We start from the raw sequence: 12723 nt of genomic DNA on the forward strand, positions 1-12723 counted from the left end.
GGCGTTTTAATGCTGATTGGACGACTGCCGATTCAGCGGCCGTTCGTTTGCCACGATTGTCGCTCCGGCCGTGCGTGCTGCAAAAAATCTCCTGAAATTCGGCACGTCTATAGCCATCGTAGCGGTGTGAGCAAATCGCAAACACACTAATGTCGGACGGCATCATGGATGCTATAAATCGAGACGTATATTGTATATTGTGCCTTTCGTCAATTTGTTAGCCAATCGGCAGTATTAGAAAGATATTTAATATTGGAAATATTGGGAACTTGCAATCACTCTCGGTATTGTAGCCAAAGAAAAATCGACTTTATAAAATGGTCCGCAGAATCAATAGATAAAAAATTGTTGTTGCAAATTCTGGAACATCGTGTATGTATTAAGCGCAATGTGCATGATTTAATGATTTTATTAGGAAACATTTATACATTTGCGGAATAAATATTGAGAATTAAGAAAACGTGAAAGGATACGACAAAGAGCAAAATTTTTTACTAAAAGCACAATCTCGTATACTCATGTATACGTGTCGTGTATGTTGACACAGCGATATTGCAATAACTGTGGTCGTTGTTGCAATTCGCTGTTATGAAATGAACGACGAGAGAAACTAGCTTTTTTTCAACGTCACGTGGAAACACGAGGCATTATATTGTGCTCTTTTCGAATGTTACTGACGCGGAATAACAATCAACTATCTTCCGATTTCGCGTACGCAAATGTACGCGTTGCCGCACTCTTTCTACTTTTCTTACGTACGCACCCCTTCTTATCGTCGACTTCGTTCGAGATGGTATCGCGTGCCCGAAGAAATCGATATAGAAAGAAATCGTCCGCGATTCTTCTAATGCAGCTCGCACTCGACGCACGAGAATCGCCGAACGTCGCGAGTGAGGGAAAGCGGCGACGGAAAGCGGGATGGTTGAAGAGGGTGAATCGAGGGCCCGGAGGGGTCGGTTCCATCAAAAATTCAATCCATACGAGTATTCGTTGTTTCGTCGGTGGGAAGGAAGCGGAAGTAGTAAGAGAGGCGTGAAACGTTTTGTAGAATTTTCGAGACGTTGCCGGCAGGTCCGGGGGGTTGCTCCTCGGGAGCGGATGAAGGAGCTATATAAGAGAGGGAGCGGCGACGGAATACGCGCCGTTCCGCAGGGAACAGCGAAACAGAAAAAGGGAGGCAGTCGAAGGAAAAGAGGTAAAAAAGAAGGGGTTTGCGTGCGAAAGTTGGACGAGGAGAGAGAGAGTGCATGCACGCGGGGGAGAATCGACGGGGGTAGCACGGTGGCGCGTTTGGTTCTTGAAGCATGTGTGCCCCATAAATAACATGTAAATATTTTCAATAACTGCCGGGGCGGCCCCGGCATGAAAAATGCAAACCGCTTTGCGTCCGGCTCTCGGCGCGTTGCATTCCTTCGTATCGTCGTATCGCTCATCCCTTGTTCGTGGGATCGGCCGGCGGCATCCACCCCCTTAGCTCACGGCGTCGAACTCTGTCTTTTAATATATCCGTGTGTACACGGATGTCCCGCGTGAAATTTATGACGCAACGGACTATGCCAGGCGTGATATTCGTTTCCCTTTAATCCCTCAGTTTTTAATGTCGTCGGCGCGGCGGCTTCTACGAATTTACATAGGTTTCTGATAAATTATCAACTATACCGTTGAGTGTCTAATTTTTTTATGTAAGAAACATTATTACAAATGTTGTCATTTTAATGAATCTAAAAATTCTCAATCCATGATAATTATATAATCATATATGGTTTAAGATAATTTTTCCAGTATTGGTTTACTATTATTTCTATAATAAACTAGCATGTGTTCTATAACTGGAATATAAAATATTGATCTCGTTGTTGGAGACAACGCAAGGAATTAATCCATCGTTAATCTCAGCTTAACTTAATGCTGTAGTAGATACGCTCGCGATAAATCAAACCGACATGATATATCACGAGTATTTCGAAGCTTCTTTTCGAAGTGATTTTTTTTGGCGTAATTTTTAATCCGTAAAATAGAAAAAAACCGGCAGTAATCCATTATCTTTTAATGACTACTTTTAATCGCGGAAATAAAAGGGGCGGAAATTACCCTATTCAGGGAATTAATAATATCGTATCTTGCGATTTACGAGAATGAATTAATACAGAAATATATTATGCTCCCGACCGGCTTTCTTTTTACGATCGCGCGCTTTGATGTATGCGCTACATCGAGATATGTATCTTGCAACGTGTGCCGCTGTAGTTTCAACTTATACAATCTTTGTATGCGCTCACGATAGAAATACTATTATTATCAGCAAATAATGCTTGCTTAATTAGGCTGCATTTCGATATTCACTCTCCGTACTGAAAATCTATACTTTTCTGAAAACTATTACTGACAGTTGCTGACAGTAAATGTCGGAATGCAGCTATAACGTTCCGAGTGACGAGCACACATTCATATTAAACATCCTCCTTCCATTTGTTTGCAGGGGCTTCGGATTCATCACATTCGCAGATCCTGCGAGCGTAGACAAAGTGCTGGCGCAGGGCAATCACGAATTGGACGGCAAGAAAGTGAGTAATCATCACATTCTACCAGATTAATTCTAACAGTGCACAATCAGGTCCCGAATTAAAGTTTCTGATCTTTCTGACTGTTAATTTCTTAACTGTGCGGTACTATTAAATGCGAATTCACAATCTCATATGCGAAATATTCTAATAATTAACTCTGCTTTATATAATCTAATAACTTTGTATAACTTATAAAATTATTCAATCGTGTGTGTGTGTTGAGAATCTGCGTTTACTAGCGTTTTGTAACTTGCCCTAACTTAATTAGAGAGGACGATTTCTCTCGATATCCCTGACGATCATAAACATTGTGCTTACCACGAAAGACGAAGAGTCACTCCGCGGAAAAAGGTAGCTATTAAAAAAAAAAGATACAAATTGCCGTGATCAAATGTGCGTCACGCGAGCAATTAATTTTCATGTCCGATCGGAGCTGCCGTCCCGAGATAATTGAAAGAGCATGCTGCGAGTCGATTGATCAAACCGATTGGTAGCTGCAGTCCATAACATCTGTATCATCGATTTCGGGAGCAAAATTTTATTCGCGTTTGAAACTTCATTAATTTAGCGTCAAACGTTGTATCGTCCCATTCGCTTCAGTGCAGGCATATTATTTGTTATCTACATGTCGCAATTGTATGAATAGTTAGTTCAGTTATTAACGAAATGCCGTCTTCGTTGAATGTCCCGAAAAAAGTTATACAGACAAATTAATTTATCTATATTTCCTGAAATGAATAAATTCGTTGGACGTATGTCTGTTGCGACTTATTAATCTCAATTTAGATTATCAGGTTTAAAATTGAATTTTTGTTGCAAAAAAGCCTGTTTTGGATTAATTGAAAAATAAAGTTTTTCCCTTTTTGTTTAAACTCTGACATGTCCAAGTTTTAGTTGTAAATCAAATAGCACATAAGACATTAACATTTTTGCGTTTATGAGTATAAAAAAAATCTGACGTCACACATAGAGATCTTTCTCTGTTTTAATAAATTGTGGTAACATATTCAGAAGAATAACTATATAGTTTCTTGAATTTGATATAGGGGAATTAGATCTATCTACCTAACTCAAGAGACGTGAGCCAGAACAATGATAAAGTTACAACTTACTTCAATTTTGAATTATACGTGCGTCTCACATTTAAAAACGATAAAACCGATTTTATACGCGGTGCCGTAAAAACTTTTCAATGTCAGGCCAATTGCGTCACTGATTGAATTCTCACTTGTGAAAGATTTTATCTCAATTCATCGAAGAGGATGGCGTATCTCTCTATCGGTTCTCTCGCCTTTTCCTAAGGGACACCTTAAACGCTCAACGGCATCGAGCGGAACGCGATGCCGACGCGACGGTGGCGGGTGCGACGATTAATCGTGGGCCGACATAGTCGTTTGGCAAACGCGCCACCCTTCGTCTCTCTATCTCTCTCTCTCTCCTTCTCGGTGGACAAGACACAATGCTCGTGGAATAATATCGTAAGACGGCAAGCGCGGGTTATACGGCGAGAGAGAAATAGTTGCGGACATTAGCTGTCCACGGCGCCATAAGTAGAGCGACTCCACCGCCGGAGCGGCCGCCTAAGTGGCCCCGAATACGCTTAAGCGAGGGCAACCCCGGCTGTATCCTCGGCTCGCATAAATTTCGCGTAATTCGCTCCGGCTAATGCAAATTGCGAATGCACGGATCCGGAAGCTAACACCTTCCCGATAGCGGGAAGAGAATATCGCGCGTATAGGGCAACCGCCGGCGCATCCTATTAAGGCTTCCTCTTAAGGGATGAGATGTCCTCACCCTCTAGCACTCTATCTACCCGTTTCCCCCTCGCTCCCACCTCTCTCTCTCTCTCTCTCTCTCTCTCTCTCTCTCTTTCTCTCTCACCGAGGAAAAAGGAAGAGGCGAGGAACATACAAGGAATGCAAACGCGGGGAAGAGCCCGTTGCTTTGATTCACTGACAAGTATCGCCGCATTAATTAGTGCGGCCTTCGTCCCCGCCCGCGTTAACGAATGCGGGAAGCCTTTAACTCGTGCTAACACGCGAATATAAATAAAATTAGACGGGAGCGAAATATTCTACCGGCAAGTGTAGTTGTCGTATAGTTTCTGTTTGCTTCGGTTCTCACACATGTAAACTTTCCTAGAATAGAATAGAAATATTAACTGAAATCCAGTCGGAACCGGATGTTTGATAGCTATAAGTGTGAATGTTAATAATAGATTTTGTGTTCAATCAGATTAAAGAAGATACTAGTTACATAATCTTGATTAAATTAACATCCCGAATTTTATAAAATATATATAAGATACATTTCATGCAAAGAATCTTACAATTATATCTTGTATTAAAAATATACATGATTTAAAGAAAAAAGCAAAGTTTCCATGAACGTGAGCCGGACACTTGGGTCATTCTGATTATATAACATCGAAAATCAGCGCGGGTTAGTTCACGCAAGAGCGATTTTGCTGGTCGATACACCAGACGTTTCTCTCCATCTGGCATGGACAATGATTTTCGCAATGTGCCGCGTAAGCACCCACCGCACAATGCTAACCGATCAGAATAGCCAACAGATTCCGCTTAATCGGGCCGGATGCTGATTTAAAAATGCGCAGGTCGAACGTGCGCGTCCTCGTTTGCGTCCCGTTTGGTTTCGACAGGCTAGGCGTAGCGGAAGTAGCCAAATCGGCTGTACTCGCGCGTGTTTGCCGTAATGCTGGCACTGTATCTATAATACGAGGTTGCGGGGCTGTTCTCCATTCTCTCATAGAAATTCAGCAGTGCAGACTCTCTGCAGAACTGTAGATTAGATTACGAACTTAGGGGAATAGCAATTATTACAGTAACGCGGTTTTGAGTTGAAAGCGGCTAAAAATCAAGCATTTTCGATGAATTAAGCTTCGAAGGAGCACACGAATAATGATACTTCATTCTCTGATGTGTTTCGAATAAATCTTGCTTAAATAATCTTTCAGTTTTTGCACGTGATCAAAAGATGACCTTGTTTAATTCGCAGACATTTTTTGTAATGCAAATCAGAAAAGAAAGAAATTTGAGGACTTTAAAAAGAAGATAATATAATCAAAGATTTTGAAAAACTAATCTCTATAAAGATCCAATTGTAAGTCTCATTTATTTATAAGAAAGCAATTTTCAATTGCAAGAAGAATTGTATTGTGCGGTAAGAAATGTATAAAAATTATAGAAAAAATAGTTTTTATATTTAAATTAAAATCAATCAGAATTTTGTTGCGTTTATTGCGCCATATACTTTCTTTCTCTTTTAATATTTATTGTGATAGTGACTATTCTTCAATTTTTTTAATAAATATGATTTTATTTCAAGCAGTATAAATTTAAATTTTCTGTTAATATCAAGATCGATATTTTTTTCATATTAATATGAATATTTAAAAATATTAACTTACGCGTTAAAGAAATAAATCCTAATTGTATGATACACCATAAATGTGATAAAGGTGACTTGACATGATATAAAGGATAAGAACAGATGCGGGTGATGAGGTTTAAGAAGGAAATCGCAAGAGGGAAAGAACCTCTAAGGGTGGATGCACGCGAAATTGTGGAAGCTCTTTAGAACTCTCTGCATGGCCCGCATTCTTGGATACCTTCAGACGTCTCGACGCTTTAGAAACGTATCGTATGAGAGCACGTGGCAGACGAGTGTCTCGTCCTTTTCCTCATCCTCCGACTTCCTTTCTTCCTTAAAGAAGAACGGGCTTTAACCCTTTTTGAAACACACTAGTTTTACTACCAAAAAGAACGTTATAAACACCAGGATGTTTATTTTTTCGGCTTTCTTTGTTTCTTTGACAATACAGAACTTTTACTTGTACACTTACTATTAAAAAATTTTCAATTTTTATTTTATTGTCAAATATTAGTAGCAGAGCTGTAAACTAAAATTCTGTCTAAATGTATCAATTGAAATTATTTTTGATGGAGAAAAATTATATAAGAAAAATTTTGGCAATTCTATTTTATCACAAACATTAAGGTAAAGGTACCAATATCCGGACACTTAAGCATAGGAAATGTACTAATACCTGGACACGTATCTGTGTCTGGATACCTTTAAAAAAATATAAATTTATGAAAATAAACGCTTGGATATTATAACTGAAGTTTCAAATTATAAGAAAAAATACTTTTATCTTTGATTTTAATTCGCGTTATACTTATAAATAATAAAGGTGTCCGGATATAGGTATATGTCCGGGTATTGGTACCTTTACCTTACTCTTTGTCGCTAAATTTTTAATATCTGATATTAATTAACATTTTCTTTACATTTTTTAATACGGTTGAAATTCGTACAGTTTCTTAACATTAAATTTTTTATTTCTGTGTGTAAATACGCAGCAGCTGAAAGATTTGTATAAATACGCTGACTTGTTATCAATTTCGAGGAAATATTACATTAACTATAAAGTAAAAAGAAAATAAAATCGGATATTTTTATCGAGGTTATCGGAGAAATAAAATTCTTGCGGGATTGTGCGTATTAAAATGTATATGTTTCGTCGGGAATTAACCGAAACGATAAATCGATATCATGCTGAAACGCGGTTTTCCGATACTTCTGTGAGTGCAATTTTCTATACTTACGCAAATTGAAATTCTCACAAACTCTGATTGCAATGTTGTAATGTAGTTAAACGAGCTTTTTTTCATAAAGATAGTATTACGAATCGATATTTTTCGTAATGACATTGCAATACTTACTCATAGTATCAGTTTTTATACGTATAGATTGAAGCATGGGTAGAGCACAAAATCGGTCTCATTTTTTTGCTTCTTATACTTTAAAGATGTAGCGCATTGAGAACGATTAAATATCTTTCGCAATCTGTTTCCTAGACTTCATTATTAACTTATTTAATGTAAAATACTATTGTGTTGCAAACATGCGTATACGATCTACATATTTCGATAAGCGTAGTTTGAAAATAAGTTGCTGCATTAAATAATAGATATCGTTAATATTTGTAAGGTTTTCGTTTAAAATAAACTTTTGTCACTTCCAAAATAAACAACTCACACATATTTTATAATGTAAACCAGTTTCTTCAATATTGCGTGTCTAAATGGGTTTTGTTTAAAGGTATAATAAAACTTGCTTTTCTGTTTTCTCCCTCTCGCGCTTTCTCCGTTCTTTTACGTTTTTTTTTCCTTTTTCGATCGATGCTTTTTAAACGCCTTGCGTACGTTTCAAGCGGTGGCTCGGAAAACGCTGAAAAATAAGCAGCGTCGCTCATCCGCGGAATAATTTATTTGGAGAGCCCGAAGCCACTAAGCCCTGCGGAAATTGTCTGCAGTCCCTCACAAAACTCTGAGCTATCCCTCTCCTCGTTCTCAGTCGTCGTTCTCTTCGGCCGACTCTTTTCACTTCCGTACACTTTCCTTCCCTCTTGCCTCTTTCGCGCTCTCTTTCTCAAGTGAGTCAACAATACGAGAAGCGTCTATTGTCGAATGCTTTTAAATTTGAAATACAAACCGTCTACCCCGCTTACACCTTATCTCGTCTATATACCTTTCTCTCCCAACCTATCAACGTCATTGGACATGCGTGGTTCAAAAGAATTCCTCACCCGCGTTTTTTCCTGCATCATCCTTTACACTTGTAGGTTCGAGTTCTTCGATTTGACCTAATTGCCGTAGCGACATTCTATATACATTCCCAAATTGGAATATTCCAATATTTCATTCATATTCCTGAAGAAATATTTCTGAAATCTCTGTTTGCCGCAATGTGAAATATGTGTGGAATATTTCAGTGGGATATGTACTGTTTCTCTTGGAACAGTGTTGCATGCTTGAAACATGTACTGTTTTGTCCAGAAATATTGCAATTACCGTATTCCATGTATGTTTGAAATAAACGTTATTAAACCATTTACGATACTATAGCATACTGATAAAGATTTATACAGAAAAATTATTATAAATGCGTTTAAGGGTAAAATATGTTTTACAAACTGCTCTGGTAGCATGATCTATATTTTCACTCATACATAATGACTACATACTAAAATGACATCTTTCTCATTGTTATAGTATTATGTATGATGGATTATTTTGCCATAATTGTATATTACAATTGTATACCATTGTATCATGGAATATTTAATTGATATTTTTGATACCTACATGTGTACAATCTCTTTGGCATGATAGTGGAACATTATTAAAAAATATCTGTAGACATATGTACGAACAACTTAATAAGATATATTTTATCAGAAATATATATGAAATATTCCAATAATATATTATCATGTCAGCTTAGCAATTTATATCAAATGCCTGAAAAAAAAAATTATTGTTGTGTTGACGAGTTCGGAATTAGAATTATGTGGGTTGTTAAGATTTCGCTCGAGACTGTTGATTCAGGTCTCCCAGGAAGACTCGGGACTCCTTGGGAAACACAAACGTAATTAGAAGGCACGGAAGCGGAAAGGGAATTAGTCACTTTGTAATCGTAATTCGGGAAAGTTTATGGCCCGCGGTTTATGAAGACGCATCCCGTCGAGTCTCCGGGAAAGTTCTGGTTATCGCGCCAACGAATTAAACCGATACAGCCGGGTTGCGGCATCTGTTACTAACGGCTTAACTCACTCGCCCTTTGCGCCGGATATACGGAGTACAGCCGGCATGAATATAAGTCGAAACTGGGGCACCTACATCAGGCAGTTGCGGAAGGAACGGGAAATAAAAAAAATCTCATATATTACGGGCAGAAATCAAGGAACGGGATAGTGAATGTAGCTATCCACGAAAAGAGCTGAGAGACTGCAGAAATAAAAGATTATCTTCCTCTCTAATTTATTATAACGATTCTTATCTTTTTTATCCGCGAAATTTATAAGTATATGCAAACATGATTAATGAATATTTTTTTTAATTTACGATTTTCTCTCGAAAATATATTAAAAGTTTTAATATATAATAAGAACAAATATAACATTGTAATTATAATAATATAATTACATAATAATCATAATTACATAATGATCTTACTTATGTTACTATTTTCTTTGTGTACAATGATATAATGGTGGATTTTAGTCGATTGATTGCCGTGACTTGAATATTCGGCATCCTTAATTATTTATATTCCATTTTGAAAAATTTCTATGGAATTTACTGAATTGTAATCAACAGGAACAGACACATTTCAAGCAAATTAGTCAGTAGTTAAGCTATTAATCGAATGCAGTTAATATATATGATAACATTTTAGTACATATCATTGAAATAGCTGAAGTCCAATTACGTTCGTAATATAATTAGCATTATAATCATAATGATCTTACTCATATTACTACTTCCTTTGTGTACAATAATATAATGGCGGGTTTTAGTCGATCGATTGCCGTGGCTTGAGTATTCGGCATCCTTAAGGGAGCCTTAGGGAGATTTTCGATGGTTTCTCTTCTCACACCGTCGTAAACATAAAATCGAGAAGCCCACCCTTGCGGCTTTCAATGCCTCGCCCTTTTTGATTTCCGGTATTGGCGAAATGCGATCTTGTTAATGGCGCACAACATCAACAGAAATTTTTCCGTCCAATCCCTTTTTCCCGTCACGGAATAAACTATCGCTGTCTGTCGAACAATCCGTACCCGGCGCTTGTTAAGAAAAGTTATAAATCGCAAAGGAACAGGAAATTCAACGTTCAATGAAACAACTACTATGAACCCACATCATGTAATCAATGTAATGAATCCATATCATGTCAAGGAAAAAAGCAAAAAAATTGCGCGAAAATGATACAGATACGTTTATAACAAATATAAATATATCCATGCTTGATACAACCGTCATTCTTCATAACTGCCATAATTGCCATGTTATATCAAGTCTATTTTTAACTCACATGTAAAGTTATCAAATTTATATGACGCACACGTTCGCAGCCTTAACGAGCTTGGAAATTACCAATGTAAAAAAGGGGTGTACTATATCTTTCGTTAGCAGCAAACGTTTTATACTACAGCTGTATGTGTCATGTTTATTGAGCGCAACGTTAAACTAGAAGCTAGTTATCAAATTTGTATGTGACACAAACAGAACGTTCACTGCGTTTCCAGTATACAAAAAAGCATTTGATTTAATATGTCAATTTTCTATGAAAATAGAATTATATGAAAACTTTAATACTTAAATAGATACGCAGCGATTTTTCCGTTAGTTTCTAATTTTTTACTGAAAAAAATTAGCCCATAATTACGCGACTTAATTGCTACATTAATATTTATTTAATTTGTCTCAGTTACCCCGCTTTAAAATTCGTATTAATGATATTGAAACTGACAATCCATCAATATTTAATGATTTGTTATGATTTACAAGCATCAGCGCTAACAGACGTCAATGAGGCAAGAAAAATTGCATTTAAGGGACCGTTAAAGATTCAACGGCTGTTATCTGTCTCGTTCGTGAAGATTGATGGATCGTCAATGTCTTTAACTAGAGTTTAAGGGAATTGATGAGTCGAAGGTTAAGTGCTTGTTTCATCAAAGTTGAAATAAATTTTTTCTCGAGTAATAAAATAATAATAGCGTTACAAGAAAGGCTTTCAAAATATTATTTAAATGAGAAATAAACAGTGTTTTAATTAACAATATATAATTACGATATAAATAATTTATTCTAACTATAATCGGTAATTTCTACTAATAACTTTCCTTTTTTTTTAACGTAGCAACATAATGTACGTACGACTTTTATTAAATTTTATTTTACAATTTTAAAGTGAAAAATAGTATTATCATATAAAGAAATTATTTAATAAATGTGAGTCAGATAATATTATTTTTTATTAATTATCAAGTAACTTAAAACAACCTCGAAGTTATAGCATATATTTCTTTCGTTCTTGGACCGCGCACGAATAGAGTCTGCACACCGTGTACACTGTATATGACGTATCGCGAGTGTAAAATACCGCGTGCACGTTGTGGGCTGCAAGTACTTGTGCTTTGGTGTGTATGAAATATAAATAATTAGTATGATATATAAGCTTCCTGCGGATAGGCGGGTGCGTCGAGCACGGTATATCGACGCAACTCACGGCTTTATTTTGAGAACGGCCACATTTTACTTGTTAAATTAGCATGGCTGTCTGCGATTTATGTCATTTATTTTGAGAAAACCATTGTCGAGATAGATCATTTTGATGCGTTATTAAGCAACAAATGGAAGCCAATGCGAATGCATAATTCAGATGTTTAGTGAGACAAAAGATGTACATTCTCCCACATCGACACATACACTCCCTGTCACGTTCTGACTGTTATAGTTCGTCCGTTTTTTGGTCAATGCATTTAAGCAATTTACCAGGGATTTGGACAAGTCGTGTGGAGGATATTATTATTATATTTATTATTCGGGACCGAAAAGATATCTGAGTTTATACGTATGGTAACGAGGATCAGCTTTATTTATTTTGTTATAATTAGGATAATCAACGTCGAAATCGACAGGAATAGGTTTAAAGGAGGGTGCGTTTTCTAGTTGTTGCAATTGTTGGAGGAAGGGGAGAGGATCTTGATTAGAAATGACTGCTTGCTTGATCTGGAATCTGATTCGTTTAATACGAACGCGCCTACCTCCTTTCTTCGTCATTCAGCCGCGTTCACGAAAATGAATTTTAAGCTCGCCACACTCTTCGGCAGCGCTCAAAACCAATCCGCCACACCTTCTGCTCGCCACACTCTTCGTCAGCGCTCAGATCGTCAGCGTAAAGGTCAAATTCACTTTCGGGAATTGTCGAAATTATTATCTTTTTCTGGGAACCAACTCCGTAATCGCCACGCTTTCGGCAGCGAAAGTACTGGATCGCCACACTCTTCGTCAGCGCCCCAGCACAGATCGCCACGCTTTGTCGGCGGAAACTGCGAGTCGGAATCCCAGAAGTGACAGTGATTATTACGACCCCCAAGAATCAACCCCGTAATCGCCACGCTTTCGGCAGCGAAAGTACTGGATCGCCACACTCTTCGTCAGCGCCCCAGCACAGATCGCCACGCTTTGTCAGTGACAACTGCGAGTCGAATCTTAGAAGTGATCGATTTATTGATTAAAAATACGAAATGAGATTCCAGATTTTTACACTTGTTCCCTTTTAAACT

The 12723-nt window shown here is 37.4% G+C and overlaps 1 protein-coding gene across 6 annotated transcripts in view; it reads left to right on the plus strand.

Moving 5' to 3' along the window:
- Rbp6 (RNA-binding protein 6) overlaps positions 1 to 12723 on the plus strand; it is a 598266-nt gene that overhangs the window by 337930 nt on the left and 247613 nt on the right. For all 6 annotated transcript variants that reach the window (XM_071770002.1, XM_071769996.1, XM_071769997.1 and 3 more), the window contains one exon: positions 2480 to 2564. In XM_071770002.1, the coding sequence (XP_071626103.1) occupies positions 2480 to 2564 (85 nt within the window). The remainder of the gene's footprint in view (positions 1 to 2479; positions 2565 to 12723) is intronic.

Source organism: Temnothorax longispinosus, chromosome 2 (assembly GCF_030848805.1).
Source record: "Temnothorax longispinosus isolate EJ_2023e chromosome 2, Tlon_JGU_v1, whole genome shotgun sequence".
Taxonomy (NCBI): domain Eukaryota; kingdom Metazoa; phylum Arthropoda; class Insecta; order Hymenoptera; family Formicidae; genus Temnothorax; species Temnothorax longispinosus.